The 20,487-nt window shown below is 50.2% G+C and overlaps 1 protein-coding gene across 10 annotated transcripts in view; it reads left to right on the forward strand.

The window, feature by feature from the left end:
- The window catches only part of Foxp (forkhead box transcription factor P), a 294,667-nt gene that overhangs the window by 257,316 nt on the left and 16,864 nt on the right, over window positions 1-20,487 (forward strand). For 5 of the 10 annotated variants that reach the window (XM_078196985.1, XM_078196986.1, XM_078196993.1 and 2 more), the window contains exons 4-11: window positions 9,837-10,439; window positions 10,853-10,915; window positions 12,514-12,763; window positions 14,277-14,381; window positions 14,544-14,718; window positions 15,790-15,976; window positions 17,945-18,257; window positions 18,994-19,062. In XM_078196985.1, coding sequence (XP_078053111.1) covers window positions 9,837-10,439; window positions 10,853-10,915; window positions 12,514-12,763; window positions 14,277-14,381; window positions 14,544-14,718; window positions 15,790-15,976; window positions 17,945-18,257; window positions 18,994-19,062 — 1,765 coding nt within the window. Of the gene's footprint in view, window positions 1-9,836; window positions 10,440-10,852; window positions 10,916-12,513; window positions 12,764-14,276; window positions 14,382-14,543; window positions 14,719-15,789; window positions 15,977-17,944; window positions 18,258-18,993; window positions 19,063-19,680; window positions 19,726-20,487 lie in introns of all 10 variants that reach the window. The other 5 variants (XM_078196987.1, XM_078196990.1, XM_078196989.1 and 2 more) reach the window with 4 other exon arrangements.

Raw genomic sequence — 20,487 nt, forward strand, 5'->3', positions numbered from 1 at the left:
AAACGGTTTCCCCGCCGCTCTAATCAGTTTGCCGTTTATAATTGCTCAGGACCCGTGAACCGTCGAACGGGGGTGGGAGAAACGGTTCGATAGAGCGTGGCAAACGACGAGGAAACGAAAAAAATCTTGCCGCTTCCTGTATCGCGATGGGGGAGACAGCGGGTTCCACGTTTCGCACACCGAAAATCGCTGAACCGGTGGATGTAAGCAAACCCGCAGAATACCGAAATTACTCTCTCCGATGCACCCTCTATTCCCGGTCTCCTCTGTTATCCGTTCCTCGTTCCCGGTGCCTCCCCAATTTTCCGCCCCTCTTCTTCGCCCCTTTCTACGGCCGCGCGGCTTTCTCCAGCGCGCTAGCGAGGCCGCCGCCGCCGCTGCTCCCTGGACAACCCCCGCACGGACCTTCTGTATCTCCGCTGGCCAGCTGCGACACTCCCACCTCTGTGCGTTAATTCTTGTACACACAGACAGCGCCGGATACCCACCTAACCAGGGAAAGGGCCACCACACACTTCCGGCAACGTTTACCTTGCATAATGCCCGGCAATCTTTGTTTCCACTTTCGTTCACCGGGGGCTTATTCTTTCGCGGTCTCGACGCTACGCGGGCGCAGGTGGTTTCAAACTCAATTAGGCGGCGCGTACCATTGGTTCGTCGCGATCGCCGCGACCATTTCAGAAAATATACCTTGGACGGGCTATTCTTTTTCCAAGTTATATTAAGTTCCATAGCAGCTTCTACTAGCTTTATACAGGCCTTTGTTAGGGTTATTTTAGATAATACTAGGATTTGATAAAGCCTTCAACGCCTCCAAGTTATTCTAGGTTTTGTCAGCTACTGATGGGTTCTTTTAGATTCTGTTTGGGTCTTCCTAGGTTCTTATAGGTTCTTTTAGGTCCTGTTTAGGTCTCTCTAGGTTTTAAATATCGTCTTGTTATTTTAGATTATTTTATGTTCTTCTAAGTTCCTCTGGATTTTTTTAAAATTCTTGTAGGATCCGCTAAGTTCTTCAGGATCTGCATAGAACTGCATAAGTTCTTCTGCATAGTTTTAAATTCTCCTAAATTATTTTACATTCTTCTAATCTCCAGACTGTTTCAGATTTCTCTAAATTATTTCACCTTCCTCCATGTTTCCCTAAACTCTCCACAATCTCTCTATGTCTTGACATAGCTTCTAACGCGCCATTTGCTCGTGTCGCATGGCCGCAGATAATCGTCCCCAATTACATCATAACTTCGTCACCGACGCGGCCTACGGACTTCCTACGACGATCAACAAGCGATCCGCAGCCTTGACGATTTAGATTTAGCATCTAAGCGCTGGTCTAAGTAATCGAACACCGAATAATCTCTCCTACCGTTTCCCAATTGGCATGTACACGGGTCTGCCGCCTCTGTCGCGTAAAAGGGCAGAGATTCAAGAATGACTAACAAGTAAAGTGTTCGCCAGTGACTAACAAGGGAATATTCGTCTGATCTGGCAACAGTCTGACATCTCGCTGCCAGCTTGGCACCCGAGACTTGTTTAGAAAACCGTTCCAAGAGTTCTTCGAGCCGATCGGATGATCAAGAGTGAACTACGAAGGAAATAGTTATGCGCGCGAGAGAGAGAGACCATCGGCCGGGGTTTCGGCAAATTCGCTGGACAATGGGTCGGGGTCTCCGTTTACACGATCGAGCGTTCGAATCGACACGCCTGGGGCCCGGGAACGACGCGAACGAGAGAGCCGAAGATCGTGCGGGCATCGGCGAGCCCTACTAATTGATACCCATGAAAGGGGCCGCCTCTGTACATTGTCAATCGGCGCAGAGACAGAGGGAAAAGAGGAGCGCGGGACAGAGAGGTGGCCGGGGGAGGGGGGGGGGGGGGAAGGGCAGAGACAGAGCGGACCGTGCTGAAATGAAGCTGCGGAGAGGGCGCGCGTACGAGCCAGGTAACAACACACACACACACACACCGGGCGAAAAGAGACGGACGATTAGGGGAGTAGGGGGGGGTTCGAGTTTTTGAGAGGCTGACGAACCAATCACGGGACCATCTATAATGTACACAGGCCGTTAACGATGGAGCCCAGAGACATTCGGTCCGCCTGGTTCTAGCCATTTTCCAAATAATCCAGCCCGGCTAGCGAGTCGTCCCAGGAAACCTAACTCTGCCCACCCCGCCGCCGGCGCTTCACCCTTTTCTCTTTTCTATGGTCCTCTTCCTAGCCGGTGGACGACCGGCGAGTCCCCGCACAGTGCAGACGTTCCCGGAATCGTTAATTCCTCTCAATATTGCAGGATCCTTTTCGAGCGTCAAGTCGCCCGGCGATTCGGCCACTCTCTGTCTGTCCACCGCCGCCTCCTCCTCCTCCCCCCGACAAATTTTATACGCCGCGCTATTAACTCCATCGGGCGAGAGGAGAGAGAGACCACCCGGCCACATGTCACGGGACCTAACGTTCCCTCTCATTGAAAATTCCTTGAGGTTGCCGTCCGATCGAGGAACGTTCGCCGGGTGCGCTCTCTCCACGATGGAGACCTTCTACATGATCGGCGCCGTCGCCGGGGTCTCCGGGGCTATTAGCGAGGGTTTCTTCTGATATTCGAGCGCAAAGGGTTCAGCCACCCTTCTTCCTGTCTTCTTAACTGAATATCAGTCGGATCAGGGGCCGGGGGGGGAGAGAAGTCGTCGAAATCTTCGGACGTGTCCGGACTGCCGAGCGCCGTTAACGACGTCTTAACAGTCGCCGATAGTGGACGACGAGCGAGCTCCGTTTCCTTGGTCCCCGCTCATCAACGCCGAAAGAGAAAGAGAGAGAGAGATAGGAGAGAGAGAGTAGCGTAGTTTCCCTAATTCCGAATTATTCGCGAATTCATAGCGTCGCCGCGCGAGATCCGCAAGAGGGCCACGGACTTTTCGGAGTAATTTGTATTCCACATTTCACGTGGAACGACGAGGGGTGACGAGTACTCCGGTGTCGCGTCCTTCGGTCCCTCTCCTCGGCTCCCCTCTCCCCCGCACCGTGTGTGAACACACTTACACGCACGCTTCTCTCTCTCTTTCTCTCTCTCTCTCTCTGTTTCTCTCGATGGGAGAGAGAGACTTACAGCCGCATGTATAAACGGCGCGGCGGCCAGGGAGCAACGTCTGATTATGCGAACGCATGGCTGCGCCCGTAACGCGATTTAATATTAAAATATTATGACAAACGTCAACAGGAGGCGAGGCGGGTGTAAAGAGACGCGTCTCTGATTGGCCCTCGGCGTGAATACGAAACGAGACGCGCGGCATGACAAACCCACCGACACCGAGGGGGGGAGGGCCCCTTGTTTTGTGGCGACGGCGGCCGCCGCCGCCGCCGCGCCGTTTTCGCTTTACGGGCCGCGACAAAACAGAGCACTCGTTAAGCCGTCCGCGGCCGTCGAGGACTGCTTCTCGATTTTTGGTATCGCGACGACTATACCGTCGCTAGTTGCGAACGACGCCCGCGAGAAACGCGTAACAGCTGGTGGAAGGAGAGAAATACTACTTTGATACTTGTCCAAGAATAAATCAATGATTGATCACTCATTAGAGTGATTATTAGACTGCGACTTTTATGCATTTGTCATAAATTAGGTAGATGAAATCTAAATGCATGAAAATATTTGAAAAATATTAAGGAGGCATTTTTGCACTATTTTCAAATTATCGAGACTACGAAAGAAAGAAATTTCTATTCGATTCACATTTCTGTTATCTATGAAGTTTTATTTTACATAATGTTTCCTATGGCAGACGCTTTAACACGTTCTATGCCGAGCTATTTTAACTGTGGATTTGAAATAATTTTTCTGGCGTACAGTATTTCCATTTTAAGTAACAAAATGTATTTTATATACACCAATTTAACTCTTGTGATTCATACCAACAGTTTCGTGTTTAACAATTTTTCTAAAATTAAACTCTGTTGCTATAAAAATTATTTTAACAGATGACAGAATAATTGCAGCGATGCCTCAGAGTCACCAATCGAGTACAAAGGGTTAACATGTAACATATAACTTTAACTACAAAAAATGAAAGCGTCAAGGATACGTGTATCTCGGGAAGTAGAAACAGGTGGAAGAGAACTGTTGACGGAGATCGTGAATTATAATAATCGAATGAAGGGAACAAGCGGCCGCGTATCCGGTTGGCTTCCCGGCTGAAATTCTCCGGCGATATTTCATCGGGCGGGGAAAAAAGTCCCTGTCCCGTTCGGTTCTTTTTTTTTGTTTCATTTGACCGATTAATCGTGACACACAGTGGCCAGCGACGCTCGATCGTATATTACGACGTTAAAAATCAATCGAACATTCGGCTCACAGCCGCGCGGCGCAGAGGGGCCGCGAGGAATCGCGCCGGGAATTTTAATCAATACACGCATAATAGAATATTTCCTGTATGCAGTATGTCGCGGCTATGAAAATATCACGGCTAACAGACCGAAAAGGGACGTTCAATATGGAACACCGGGAAAAGCTAGAAGGTAAATCCGATTCGGATTTGCGGAATAAACGGATCGACAGCGAACAAATCACCGAATTTTTTCCCAGGGCCGAACTTTTTTCACTCCCGCGCGCGGTGCTGTCTCTCTAGTTCTCTCTCTCTCTCTCTCGATTCTTCGTTCTTTCTCTCTCTTTTTCGCGTGTTCTCTCTATATCTCTCTGCCGGTGTCTCTCGTTTTCCGCCGTTCCTCGCGCTTGGTCCGTGACCAAGTGTCCGGCGGTTGACGTGTCCAGGGCTCTGTTGCATCGTGTCCCGCGTATATAAAACGGCGCTAAATAAACATTCGGGGGGAGAACGGCGCGCGTAACCAGTTTAAAATTTAACGATATATACCGGCCGGTTTCGGGCTGGCTGGCGGCGTATCCGGCGCGCGGAACCGCCGGCCGAATCGAATTTCCCGGTATCCCGAACGGGGAACCACGGATCGGTTTCTATGATCCCCCGTCATCGAGGCAAATTATTCCCCGCTCCCGCGGGCTATTCTCGACACTCCCGGATTCGTCCTGCGGCCGATTTAAATAAACAACCGGGCCGTCCGTGCGCCGCACCGACGGCGAACGGCTCGCCGCCTCTCTCTCTCTCTCTCTCTCTCTCTCTCTGCAACCTAGTCCGATTACTTCCTATCGAATATTTACGGCTCCGTTTATTGTCCGACGGCATTTCTCGCGGACACGTGCAACGAGATCACGCGAGCGATCGCAGAACATGTACCGCAATGTTGTAAAATTTACTTTACGGTTACGTTCGTTATCACATCTCCGGCTGTGATCCTTTAACGAACAATAATTCGGTTCATCACTCCGGTAAATCGATCTTTAAATACATTTTCACGTGACTGCGAAGAGAAAATTGACGTCATTTTCACTTTTGGTATCTGTTTTCGTTTTGGAAGGGTAAATGCATTCCTACACGAGAAAGAAGACTTGTGTATTGAAGACGAAAAGATAATAAATTTTATTTCTACTTTGAAGCAAGTGAACTCTGTTCATATGTGATAAATGCGCCTTTTTGAGCTAATTGCATATTTCAATAATAGAAAATCCAAGACACTGGAAATCCAGATTATTAAAACTATGTCTGGTTATGTCAGGTTATGTCAGTAAATGCGCCTTTTTGAGCCAAATGCATATTTCAATAATAGAAAATCCAAGACACTGGAAGTCCAGATTATTAAGACTGCGTCTGGAGAAGCTCGCACGACGTTCTCGAAAAAAGTGACCGCGAAAGTGATCTAAAGAAACAGAAGAATTTGTTCCTTATTTCCAAGAAGCACCGCGTGTCCCGCGAACGAACGACTCGGCAATTTCTGAAAAGCTGTCCGTCCGACCAGCATCGAATCTGTTTGGCTTCTCAAGAAAGCTATATCTTCCGGACGACAATGATCGGTCTGCGGCCCCACGGAACAAGCTCGAAGAGGTTTGCGAGGGGCGCAAATCGAAAATATAAAGACGGGAACCTGCGGAGAGAACTCATATACAGCGACGACGGTGTGGTTCTCGGAGTCGCGCAGAGGTTTGCGAAGACAGGGCGGTCGGGGGCGGTTGGAATAAATCCAAACAGTAAACAGAACGAGTGGCGGGGAGCCCGGAGCCGGGGAGAGCGGACCCGAGGAGGGAGGGGGTGGCGTGGCGAAAATTCTAATATATAAAAGATATGAAGGCTTGCTCGGTCGGCGGCGACGTCGAGGCAACCGGCGTAGAGACGACGACGGCGGCGGCGGCCGGGGCTGAAAACTCGAAGGAGCCTTCGGGATTCAAATAAGTGGCGTTACCGGGGCCAAGGGGCGGGGGCGGAAAGGGGTCGAAGGAATCTGAACAGCCAACAACAAGCGCGCGGGGCTACCCCGACCTTTATTTAACCTTTTCTTAAAAGAGTCTTAGGAGTCCCTCTTATCTGTAGTCGATGGCCCTTCAACGTCGGCTCTTATACTTTCATTCTTCCGTACCCTTATATTTTTTTCCTTTGGCCCCGGTCGTGTACACACGTCGAGGCTTCATCGTCGTCGTCGTCGCCCGCCCCCGCCCCCCCCTACCTTCCCGTAGCCGCAGACCCGGCGAACTGAACCCGCCCCTCGAGGTTCCGCGATTTTTCCACCCCTTTCGGCCGACACCGCGCGGCTTTGGGCGTTCAAGATTCTTCGTTTCTTTCGTCGAAACGGAGGCAACGAGACACACGGAGGGTGGCGGTGGGAGTGGAACAGGGAGTTGTAGAGAGATAGAGAGAGAGATGGAGGGAGGGGGTACGGAATATTCAGCGGAGACAGACTCGGTATTAATTAGCGAATTAAAGGATCGCGATCTAGCCCGGCGTGCCGGCCTGTCTGGCTAAAGTGGATTAAAACTCCTTGCCGATCGTTGCTTTCCATTAATTTCGCTGAGCAAACGGTCCCTTCGGAAACCCGCCTTATTGTTTTTTTGCCCAAGGCGGACAGGGCCCTCGAGGCGCTCCTTCCAGCGCCCCGGAAGCACTCGGTACCATTCTCGCCGGCCATCGGCGTCTTCGGTGCTCCAGGATCGCTTCGGAATTACCACGCATTGATATCTGTTCAGAGGAAACTCAGCGAGTTCACCGAAACCTTCTGTCGCAAACCTAAAATCCGTGGAGGTGAAAGATAAATTAACCATGACGTGGTACACTGAAGAATTCGATCTGGATTATCGCAGAAGACAAGCAACCTTTCCATGGTACCCACAAAGCCGGCCACTTTGTTACAAGTACAAATTCTAGAGAATTAACATTGCAAGTATCCCAGTAAATTATTACAGAATTTTGTAACCATTCCAACGCGACGAACCTTCTGTCACAAACCTAAAATCCGTGGAGGTGATAGACAAATTAACCCTGACATGGTACACTAAAAAAACTTCGATATGGAGCATAGCTGAAACAAGCAACCTTTCAATGGTACTCACAAAGCCTGTCACTTTGCTGCAAGTACAAATTCTATAGAATTAACATTGCAAGTATCCCAGTAAATTATTACAGAATTTTGTAACCATGCCACCGCGACAACGCGAGGATACAGTCCCCGATGGAAAAAGTACGGGACAGTGCGGTTTCCGGAATGGAAAAGCGAGGGCACCGATACGTTTCCCATCGCGTCGCAAAGCGGCGGTTTCCGCTCTGTTTTTCCACGGCGCGTTTTTTCCTTTCCGCTCGGCGCTGCGTCGAACTTCCAAGACGAAACGCCACGCTCCGCTCCTGACTAAACACTGATAACGGGCTCGGCCGCCGGTACTTTCTTTGCATGTTATAAACATACGTAATCGTACACAAATAAGATTAGCATAAGGCCCGCTCCACCCGCCGTCAGAGAGCGAGAGAAAAAGAGAACGACGGAGGCAGGGTTTCCACGCTCGGCAGAAACAATCGCGGGTCGAGGACGCGGCGAGCGGGTTTTAAATTTATCTCCGACGAAAGAGACCCCGTCCTCCGTGCCGTTGCGTCGCCGGGCGTCGCGACGCGATCCGCGCGCGTGTGGTCCAGGACGTCGCGGCGCGTCGGCGACCTTCGATCGCTCGCGACGCGGTTTTTGAGGATTCGCCGCGCGTCCCGTCCGCTTCGCTGGAAATTGTCGCTCTTCCGCGCGGCGACGAGTCGAGGAAACGCCATCATGAAACGGGCATTCTAAGCAGCCCGCGCGACGGCACTCCGTTTCGAGGAATCAAAAACTGGTCCCGGACAATTTTACAAACAACGTCGTTCCGGCAAACACCGTAACCCCACGGAAAACGACTCGGTTTTACCGCGGCTCTCGAGCGCGACGCCAACGGATCGCATCGAATTGCTCCGTTTCGTCCCTGTACAATGGCACTCTCCACCGTCGAAATTTTTCTGACCGAATTGCAACGCTCGCGTCGGACCCACGATCTTCTCCCCCCCATCGATGAAATTACTCGACCAAGTTTCACGCTTGCCAAGAGATAAAACGCCGGCGTTGTTTCTGCCACCGTCGATGCAGCACCGTTACCGTTTCACCGCACCAAAATCGGATCAGTATCGCCGGAGAAGAGCTGCGAACACTTCGAGCAAAGTGTCTCGTCCGGAATTAATTGATGAGACTGTTCTAAATTCTATTAGCCGCGATGGAAATTCTGGCAGAACCGGGAATAGTTTATAATTCAAGGAACAGAGTTCGAATAACCGAAACGCGTTCCTTGCTGCGGAAGCGGATCGTTTCTTCCGCGACGGCGAACGTCTCCGCGTTTCCTGTTTACCGCGATCGATGCTTTTATTTCGCGCGTAGATCCGCGGTCTTAGTCATCTTAGGAGCTCGCGAGAACACCGTCGGTGATCGAACAAAGATTCGCCATCGGTAACGACGATTGATATCCGTTCCCAGGCAGAGAGGACGTTCCATTAACAAAGACAAAGGATCAAAGTAAACCGCGCGGGGCAAAAAGTCGCGGAACGGATCCGATAGTTTCACAGCGGCGGGAGGGAGGGGGGAAAGTTCGGTCCGGGTGTTGAAAGACAGGGCGGAAGAGCGGGTTGCCGCCTTCCGGCTTTGCGCTCGGCAATCTACTTGATGATAGAACTTAATAAAACAAATCCCGCTGCGTAAACAACAAAGGCGGAGACTCGAGCCGACGTCATTCAGACAACAGGCGAGAGAGAGAGAGAGAGAGCTCCTCCTTCCTCGTTCGAGCCTCGGTTGGCGGAGCCGGTCCCAGCCAATGATGACGGAGAGGATAGCCGGAGTCGTCTCGGGGCTCGAATACCATTAGATAAGATCAATATTGCTCAAAATACGCTTGGAAGTTTAACGCGAGCACATTACACGGCATTTATATCATGAATATTCCGCCGGGGGCCTGTTCTTCCCTCTTTTCGGTCTCTCGCCCGCCTTCTTCGCTCGCGGGCGGCGGCGGCCCCTCCCCCTCCCCTCCTCCACCCCTTGTTATCTCGCGTTTCGACTTTGTACAAGCGGCGCCGCGGTCGCCAAAACAGAAACTCCTTTATCTCCTGCCGAGTGGAGTGGGAGTTTTAATCGATTCTCGGCCGCGTAATGAAGCGAGGTGAGAAGATAGCGAGGAAGCGGAACGTTCTAACGTGGAAGAGAGCTCAACCTCCACTTGCTTTCGAAAATACGCCGAGCTGCATAACTTTGGCGACACACCTATTTTTTTTAATATATCAGAGTTTGGATAGGAATAGAAAATGTTTTACGATGAAACGAGCTGTGAAGCAGCTAGAAGTTATGCTGCTCGGTGTTTAGTCGGTTCTCCATGTAAATCGCAGTCCCCGATCACCCCCGACACGCAGCTCGCAAACCGTCTTTGACCGAGCTCTCGATCTCCATTTTCGTATTGCAGGCAACTTCGCTGTTTGCAGCCCTGAAGCAGCAGCAACAGCAACCACGGGACAGTGTTCCCTCGTCGAGGGACCGCGAGAATCGGGAACGGGACCGGCTGTCGGTTCGTAGCCGCGAGAACGTCCGAGGCAACGAGTTAGGCGGTAGTCTGACCGATCAGCAGCAACAGCAACAGCAGCAACAACAGCAGCAGCAGCAGCAAGAGCTCAAGATCGAGTACCAGAGCAATGGGAAGCTCAGTCCCGCTGGGCACGCAGTGACAACAGCACCCATGACCCAGCAAAAGCAGCCAATCATCACGCAGCAATCGCAACAGCCGAGTTCCGGGCCGCCTGGTCCCCAACCGAGTCCCCATCAGAGTCCGCAGGCCCCGCAGAGGGGCTCCCCACCGAATCCGTCGCAGGGTCCTCCGCCTGGGGGGCCGCCAGGGGCACCACCCTCGCAGAATCCATCGCAGATGATGCTGAGCCCGGCGAGCGGCATCCATCAGATGCAACAGCTCCTGCAGCAACACATCCTCAGCCCCACCCAGCTACAGTCCTTCATGCAGCAGCACACGCTGTACCTGCAGCAGCAGCAGCAGCAGCAGCAGCAACATCATCAGGTAAACTCACCCTCTTCGACATAGACATCCCTCTTTGTAATATACTTTCTTTTCCATGAAAATGACTGCATCCATTGTGCAAATCTTATCGTCAATTTTATTATATTAGTTTGACATTTAATCGGACAATGCCTCCTTGTGCCAACAAAAATCTTGCAATCTTGTAACTTTTATAAAACACTTACTTGTAACTTTATCGACACTTGGTAGGCGATTTTAGACTTCGGTGATTTTAGTGTCAACTTTTTAATCTAAGAAATTCTGTCACTCACGTATGGGTACATCAATACAAACGACACGTTTCACAGCGAAACTATAGCACCTACACACTCGCACGGCCGAGTCAGATGTTTAAAGTTCTCGTTCGTAAGTCGAAGCAACGCGTACCAACATCGAGTTTCCCATTGTTGCAGGACTCGTCGTCGGAGCACGCTTCGAACCAGGACCGATTCGGCTACTTCTCGTCCCTAAAAGACGTGAGTATTCCATTCATCCGTATCTCCATTGTGACGGCGACGACATCGGCCGGAATCTCGGGTTTCGGGGGCGTTTCCGGGCGAGAGCTCATTGTTGCCCGGGTTCTTCAAACTACATTAGCGGGAGTTTGTCCTTTTTATCGAGCAAGCATTGCATCATTGCATAGTTAAACATCCGGCAAACACTTGCCCGGGTAAACAGCGTTCCATCAGCGTTCTCTCCCTTGACCATTGATAATTTTAATTATAAAAACCGTGCTGTTCCCGTCTTTCTTGCCGGCAAGTGGGCAAACACTGGAGCATCTTCTACCCGGGGACACTTTTAGACGGCGATGCTCTCCTTCCGCTTCGCCGACAGGAATGTTGAGCAGTTCAAATATTTTATCGTTTCCCCCCGGTGTTTTACCAACGAGGACCTACGATTTTCTATGCTATCCGCTGTCCAAATAATTTCTGGAACGGTCTCAAAAATTTCCTAGCGCGAGCTACGTTGGTCGAAATATCGAACAGAGTACTCCTCGGAGTTTTGTCGAAAAGATCCTACGAATTTATTTTCTACCCTCTGCTCGAATGATTTTTGAAACTGCTACTAAAATTTCTTAGTCAGTATTTTCTTGTTAGTATTTAAATAATTCGACGGATTATTTAGATCTAAATGAGAGATCTTTGATTTTAAGAGACCAATCATATATTCTTTCACTCTGTCTTATAACCCTTTAAGATCGCTTTAAAAAAAAGAGCAGACGCTAATGGCATCGAATTAGAGTTCTAACACATCGTCGAACACAGAGTATCGAGCGAAGCATACCGTAGAGAAGGACGTTGCCATTTTTCCGGGCCGAGTTCTTTGCACGCCCGTATTCTTACCAGGAACAGGTAACCCGTAAACAGCACAAAGGACATCTTAACGCAAATACGTATCGCCGGTTCGCACACAGGCTCGATAGCATCGATAGAGGTGTCAAATATTTATTTAGCGGCGTGGCCGGGGTCTCCTTTGCTCCGCAAATTGAAACAGTCCACTCGTGGAAATTATCGCCGTGCTCGCGCGAAACACGATCGCAATTACCGAGAATCTAACGTTCCACGCTACACTTTTCTCTTTTTCATTTCTATTTGCCCGGCGGGTATTGTTTTCCACGAAATTCGTAGCTGCGGCGTAACCAAGACGTGTCCGTGGCAACAATTTCTCATCAGCGTCGCGGTTCCGGCTCATTAATCGCGACAGTTCTTGTTTATAGTGCAATATGATAAAAGAGGGGCGGCGGGCGGGTCGGGGCTCTCTATCTCGGGGGGTTTGTTTTAAAATATCCTCGAGGCTCGGGGAAGACGGGAAGAATTCATGGCGGTGGGGTTGCAACGGGACGAAGTAAGCAATTAAGCATCGCCATCAGGCGGCCGTGTCTCGTTGTTTGTCTTCGGGGTACCCATCAACTGCCCTCTGTCTCCCCCTTCACGGGAATTATCTGTCTCCCGTGATTTATTCGCCGGGATGCAACTTCGACCCTCCGTCTTCCTTCTTCCCGCTTCGGGCTTTCCTGCTTCGACGATCCGCGGCCAAAGTCCGACTGCCATTTATCGCGGCGGATTTGTTGCAGCATCAACACCAGTTCGCGGAGCTGGGCAGGAAGAAGCTGGAACAGGCGATACAGCAGCTACACGAGCAGCTGCAGCTGAACGTCATCCAGCAGACGCATCTGTTGCAAACCGCCGACAAGAAGAAGGCCTCCGGTCCGCTTCAGCAACTGGCGCTGCAACAGCAACGTCTGATCCAGCAACTGCAGATCACGCAGAGCCAGTACCTTCTCCAGCAGGGATTGGGTCTGCAGGGACACAACCCTTCTTCAGGTATTTGATCGATTTTGGTAAGATCAGGCTCGAGGTTCCTTGTCAAGCGACAGGGATACTGGTGAACGTAGAAATCTGTTGGATAAACAATTATTTAATTATATATTAATAATTAAAAATGCGAGCAATACCTAACTCTGCTCATCAGAGCGACAAGCATCGACGTATATTATCAAATCTATTCCAGTCACCTAATTCGGCGCATTTTAAATCCACATACCAGATACAGGACGCCTGCGGTTCGCTAAAAATTGTTTTCGCGAAACCGCCGCGAGATAAATTGAAGCTGTTTGAAGTAGCTCGCACCGTCGAATGAGCGGCGCGCTCTTGATTCCGTGCTCTGTCTAACGCGCCCATTCTCGCGGCACGAGTCCTCCCTTTCTTCCTCGACGCCGTCCAACCCCCGCCCTCCCGCTTTCTCATTTTCCACTTCACCCTGGGCGAAAGTTTCCACGTGGAAGTGTTTCGGTTTGCGTCGGATCCTCTCTCGTCCCGGCGATGTTTTTCTTTCTGGCGCGGTGGCGGCGGCGACGCGGGAAGAGAGCGAGGAGGAGAAACGGTGGAATAATAGGGGCAGGGCTGGAAAAGCGACGGGGAGAAGAGAGAGAGGACTGTGCCTCGAGTACTTCGGATTCAAAAACTCACGCGTGAAACAAACTTGCCCATCGTTTTCCCTGCCTCCTCCTCCTCCTCCTCCTCCTCCTCCACCCTTTAACGCGCTCTTGATTCCTCTTCTCGTTGCCTCGTTTACCTTTTTCGCCCGAGAAACAAAGTCCTGAATACGCCTGCCTGCCGCAATTCCGCGCCCCGTGTCTCTCTACTATTACTCGCCCGGCTGTGTTAAACGTTTCACGAGAGACCGTGGAACAACCGCTATTTTTCCACCGACGAGGTACACGCGAGTCCGAAGATAAATTATCAACTGCGGGACAACGTGACAAGTCTTTAATTCTCGGTGGTTTGATTGTTTGAGTGTTTCGATGAAGGCAATTTCGTTGATTCGAATCGCTTCCTTTTCTGTTGATAAAACGAAGCAATCTTGGTTCTCTATATAAAAATTATTAATTATTGAAGGTGTGGATAGATATAATTCATATAATATTGTTAATTATGAAGTTTTAATTTTAGTAATATATCAAAGTTTTATACCAAATTTTTGGCTTTTAAGTTTTTAGAATTTTGCGCCAAATCTTTGGTTTTAAAATTTTTGGCTAAATTACAGTTAAAATAAAAGACGTAATAATTGCCTTTATATCGTGCTGGTAACTCAGTAGTCAATCACTATGAAGAAGAAAGATCGTGGAGGCTTTCTCTATATATTTAAATTAGTTATCTTGTATTTACTAATTATTTAGAAAAATGGTTAATCATATAGATCGACAACCGTACACGTTAGTTCTAGCGACATTGATTGTCTCAACGTTTAATCGCGCACCCTAAAGTTCGCCGGTTCGATTTAAGCGAATAGAGGCACGGCTGTACAGTGACTGAACCCGTTGAAAATTCCGCACAGGTCTGCAAGCGGGCGAGGGTCTGCCGATATGGAAGACGGAACCGCCGGAAGTCCCGGAATCCCACCAGAATTCCAACGTCTCGAAGCCCGGGAGCGGACTGAACGGTAAGACAACTCTGTGAACCGATCCACCGGGCGCGCCACAACTTGTACGGTTTCGGCGATGTTGACGCCCGTTTCCTATATTGTCCCGGCGCGTGACTGTCCCTCTACGTTCTGACTTCTTACCTATATGCGAACACGTCGCTGGTTTTCGGACTATCGCAGGATTTCTGAATTCGACAGTGTCGAGTCGCCGGTCGGAGATGAACGGCACCACTCCGCTGGACGAGAAACCGTTGGACGTGTCCTCGAACGACAAGACCCACCCCCTCTACGGTCATGGGGTCTGCAAGTGGCCGGGCTGTGAAGTAATCTGTGACGACTATCAAGCATTCCTTAAGTGAGTCCGCCATACTTTCACTAAATCATCGTCCGCCGCGGTCGCACGGTCGATTACGTGCCGGCGTCTAGCCAGCGTCTCCCGCCTGATTCGTCTACGGCCCCGTGAAAACCGAGAATGTAGGTAAATCCGTGGCGGAGGCGGAGGGATCTCGCCTTGGTGTCGACGACGGTAGCTGAGCCCGGGAAACATAAAGTCGGCAATTCCGTCGGTTCGAATGAGTTAGACGGGGAGCGTCGCGGACGGGGGGGGGGGGGGGGGGGGGAGGAGGAAGGGGGGGGGGGGGGGGGGGGGAGGCGAGGAGGAAGCGTAGAAAAATCGCCGGAGTCAGCGTATCTCATTGACATCCGGCACCTTTTCCATCAGTTTCGAGCCAGCAGCTTGCCGGCGTCCCCGGCCTCGGGTTCCCTCGGCAATCCCTAGTAATCACGCAGCTTGCCGCCGCGAACTCCCTCAAACAAGCCGTTACTTAAAAAAAAAGGACCGAACTGGAGGGGGGGCAAAAAAAAAAGGAGAACGCTAATTACCTTTGTCTCATTAATATTCACGACATTCGACCGCGTCGTTATGCCTCTCGGTCCTAATCCCCGCTCCCCCAGCCTCCTCCCCGCTTTCCCTAGACGTTCCCGTGTTCTTGGTCTTAACCAGCCGCACCCTCCTCCCCCCCCCCCCCCCCCCCCTCTCGGCGCCGCTTTCTTCACCCTCTTTCTCCACCCTCGGCGATACAGGGACACCACCGGGGTCCGTTCCGTCGGCGACGAAGAAGGATTACGGAAATTCTTAAATACCGAATCTTGTTGCCGCCTCCGCCTCTCCACTCTTTTTTTTTTCTACGGTGTCCCCCGAATTTGCGAGGGTGAGACCCGCGCACCCCCGCCCCACTCCCCCGACGTTAATATCGTGTAGCTTTGACTCCGCGATAAACGTCCGGGAATTGTTTGGGACATAATTTCATCAGCCGGAAGAAGAGGAGGGAGAACGATTTCACTCGCGGTGATTTCTTCGTCCCCTTCTTTCGCGGGAGCATCCGGCGAGTCACGTTGCTACAACTGTATTCCCGATCTTCCCCAGGCACTTGAACACCGAGCACACGCTGGACGACCGATCGACGGCGCAGGCCAGGGTTCAGATGCAGGTTGTCTCCCAGCTGGAGATCCAGTTGCAGAAGGAGCGGGACCGGCTCACCGCCATGATGCACCATTTGCACGTGGCGAAGCAGATGGCCTCGCCGGAACCACCGAAGTCGTCCGAGTCGTCGGTGAGTCTTTGCTTTACGTTTACTAAATTCAATAGACCATATTGTTGCCTGCACCGGTTACAGCACTGCGTTTCAGATTAACCTCTCAATCACGACTGAATTTTTTAATCTATACAGCACTGGCATAGCAAAGTTAAGGTCTATTCTTTTCTCTGCGCGAGCACGTTGGAGTCAAGTTTTTAATAATTATAATTCTTCTTAAAGATATACGTATACCTTAACTTCAATAACTCACTTTAATAATTGATAATACTATAGAGTGTGCTACAGGGTAATATAAGATTAGCGATAAATAGACTGCTCCATGCTTAATTGTCTAATAAATGGTTCTCGTTTAACCAGTGAACAAGATTCAACAATTAATACTGCTATTCTCAGTTATTCTATGGTAAATAGAAGTACAAGAAAATCCTTGTACAATTATCACTATAGCCGCAGCCTAATTTCGACCCCCAGAACACTATCTGCATAAAATAAAAGAACCATATTATCAGCTAGCCAATGGCCTAATCTCTGACCTCCGCTGCTCTTCATAGCCAAAGAACGTAGCTAATCAACGCGAAAGGATTAATAAACCCTAGCACTAGTCTGCAGAAGATAGAAAACGCGTCCCACGTAGATACAGCCGTGAAAAGTTGGCCGACCGGAAGTTACTCGGCCCAGCCAATATGTCAGACACGATATGGGAGCAATAATCGCGCGGCGATAGTTCCGAAGCGGTCGAATGGGTTGCCGCGTTGCCAGGATCCGGAAAAACGATCCTAACGATCACTGTCGCGCTGTAAACTCTTCTGGGTAGGAGGAACGCGGTCGAGTCGTAAAGCCGGATTTCCACGGCCGCGGCCCGGGTGAAATTTTACGAGTCTCCCCGCGGCTAACAACAACGCCAGTTTCAGTTTTAACGCGCCGCCGAGTCGCTCCGCTAATTTATACATAAAGTTCGCATTAATAATTCATCGGGTCCTCGTTGATTTTATATCGCCTTAATTAAAACCTCTAACAAGTCCGGCAGTCGGAGAATACCAATATCGCATTAGCCCTCCGCGGTCGCTGCTCTCTCTCTCTCTCTCTCTCTCTCTCTCTCTCTCTCCCTCTCTCTCTCGCTCGCTTTTTCTCGGTTTCTCTCCACCCTTGGCCGACTTAATTATTTTAACGCGAAAGGGAGCAGCGCCGGCCGCGGAGAGGTCGGATCATCTCTGATATTGAGAACCGGTCCGCTGAAATATTCGATGGAGACCGTATGAATATTTAAATGGCAACGTATTAGACTCATTAATGGAAACGTAGCCGCGTTGTAGTCGGTTGTAAGCGTGCCTGGATTCCCGCTGGAAACCGCGAGACAATTGACGAGTCGCTGAAACAATGGAGCCACGGTGCGGTTGTAACCACCCTCGTTTCCTGCCTTGCACGCTGTGCTACTGGTTATAATAAAATCCGAGAATGGTTTTCCTTGAGAAAAATCTGCGGAACGATGGTACCTGTGTTACCCTACTGTGTTCGGTCTTGATTATTAGTAACGTTATTAGTAACGATTATTAGTAAGTGGAGCTCCAGTTGTGTGAACTCACTGGGAGACAAGTTTATAGTTTCTTATTATTATATTTAATACTGAACCCAAGGAGATGGTCAAAATGAATTGTTCCATAGAACATCGAGTGCTCATTGGAGTTAGGTACTTTCAGGTAGGTTTACTCTTAAATCTTTGGTGTTCAGATAATAGTTCATCGGTCCCAAAATTTCGATCCAATAAATAGAATTCGTGTAAGCAAAGTTTCGGGAACTCTGCGTGAAATTCTCGTCGCTCTCCGCGCAGCAAAATCGTTGATCCGAGCTGGGAACTTCCATCTAATTGCAGTTTTCTTTTTTTCATCGATCGGTCGTAAAAAAAGCCCGGGCATTAGCATAAAGTTCCGCGCGGCGCGGCGAGATCATGTTCGCGGCGGTCCGAGTAAAACTGTGATTTTTCAGACCGGCTCGAGTATACCAAAGTTAAATCTCTCGACGGCGTTGATGAGCCAGCCGCCGCCGAACTTCAGCGTCTCCCAAGTGTCCCCGGTCTCGATGTCGGCGCTGGTCTCGGCGGTGAGGTCGCCGGCAGGTGGACAGCTGCCGCCGCCCGCCGGCGCGCCGATGCCGCCCATCCCGAACATGTCGAACATGTCCGGAATGCCGCCGCTGCCGAACATGCCTGGTAGCATGCCCACGATGCCGACGCTGCCCAGCATTCCAGGGCCCATCAGGCGGCGAATCAGTGACAAGTCCGCGCTCTCCATGGCCGGAGGTAAGACTCCAACACAGCTATTCGCGAATCTCTCCGTGTTTCCGGTCAGTATCCTACGGGCAACAGGATTATCGATGATGTACGCTCGGCTGCGAAACTGGGAGCACTGCCGGGACCGAGAAATGGTCGATCTTTGAACGCGTGTAACTCGGCGAGAAAAAATCGTAAGGCAACCCACGTCGACTCATTTTAAAGCGCGAAGCTTCTACTTTAACACCTCTTACCTCGATTTTATCAGAGATTTTTCTTTATCCTAAAACAGCGCTTGAAACCGAGGACACTTCTTGTTCAAAGTTTCCACGTATTTTTGGAATTTAATAAATTGTATAGACTTGAAAAAATTTTTCTTCCAATTTCTCTTGTTACAGTGTTTTAGAGGGATGTTTTCTCTTTAAAATGAGCCAAGGTAGAGTCTCCCACGATTTTTTCTTACCGAGTTACAGTTGTTCAAAGGTCGACGGGTTTTGGGTCGAACGCAGTGCGGGTATAATCAAGCGCGCGAGCGTGGTCAGTGAAACGATCTTTGGATTTTGCGAGGAGTATCTTACGTTTTGCCTGCGCCAGGGAGAATGGTTCGATCCGGGTCGACGATTAAATTAACAGAAGGTTACAGAGAATTTTGATATATTTGGGATGATGAGTGGTTTCGCGACGACGGGTACGAAAAGAAAGGCTGGATTAACGTCGCGGGGAAGGTGAAACGAAAGACAATTCAGAGATTGAATACTATTCGTAGGACTGTATGACGAGGGCACTGTAAGGCGCAGAGTAGCCGTCGATAGATCTGGAATAGATATTAACGAAGGTAACGATTAAACCAAGAATTCTGTCGGGGGTGAGACGGGGCGATCCGTGAAACGCTCGCCGCGTGGGCTGCACAACATAATTTCGCCGGACGGTGACGTTATGACGTAAAGGGAATGGAAATTGTAATCGAGAGAAGCGTTTCCCGGCTCGCTCCCGCGAGCCGCGCGACTCCCTCCCCCGACAAGAAGAAAAATCCTGTAGCAAATGGCTCTTTACGGTCCTCTCTCTCTCTCTCTCTTGATCTCGTGCCTTTTCCTATCGTAAGCTCTACCACACGCACAGATTTGCTCACGCGATAACGATCTCTCACGTGTGTGCTACCTGTGTTCGACACCTTGTTGGCGACTCGTAGGACGACCATTGTCCTGGGTAGAGAGAGCAAAAGGCGCAAGAAAAATCAAAGAGAAACGCGGTTTCGCGATAACCGCGAATTATAAACGCGACCGCCTCGCGCGAAAAAAAAAGAAGGAAAATGGAAACGAGAAAACTTAAAAAAAAAGCAAAACTACCACGATCGATTTCTATAACACGACGGTCGGCTCTCGTTCACCTCTTTCTTACCGATGCTTCTGTTGTTTCCTTATTTCTTGTGCTGCCCGCCCTCCCCACCGTGTAGGGCTGCCCTACATGCTGGAGCGTGCTGGCCTTGACGTCCAACAAGGTACTGTCAACCTTCTTTCCACGCTCCTTTGGTGGCTTTAAGGATTTTCTTGGAGGGTTGCACCCTTGCATGCTCGACGAACCCTTCTTCACCCTTTCCCACTCGTAGATCTAACCCACCAAGACGGGATACCGCCTCGTTCAAGATCGCTCTAACGAGGATACAAACACTGTGCCCGCAACTATCCCATCCCCGGAACACCGTCGATCGCTTTTCGCTTACCCTTTGATCTAGTTTTTAAGAGTACACCCGTGTATTTATTTTCCGAGCATGCACACCGGACGCGATCGTTCGATCGGGCGCAAAAGATTCGACGGATTCGTTCAGTTAACCCTCTGCCAAATTTTAGTACTTTAAAGCTCTGCCATTTTTAGAAAAAGGCAGAGCTTTTTTTAGTGTTACTTTAAACTGTTTAAAACTTAGTCTTCGCATATTCCGTTGATAACAATAAAAATAGAAATTATAATTTCTGGTACAACAATCATAGCAGTCGAAAAACATCCGCCGAATCTTCCGCCCTCGGCCAACGAGAACGCGTAAAATCCGACACCGCTCGGACCCATTTGCCCCCTCCCCCCGAATTTGTCCATCTCTTCGAACCGAAATTCCACGTCTAGCTCGTCCCCGAGGTTGTGTGCTTGTTTGTCGTGAATCGGCCAATCGGATGTTCCCCCGCGCGAAAGAGATGGCACCGATAGAAACACCCAACCCTACGGCGAGGCACCGCGAGTTTCCCCGCAGCCTCTCGCGCCCTCCCCGAAC

This window comes from Augochlora pura, chromosome 3, assembly GCF_028453695.1.
Source record: "Augochlora pura isolate Apur16 chromosome 3, APUR_v2.2.1, whole genome shotgun sequence".
NCBI classification, from domain to species: Eukaryota; Metazoa; Arthropoda; class Insecta; order Hymenoptera; family Halictidae; genus Augochlora; species Augochlora pura.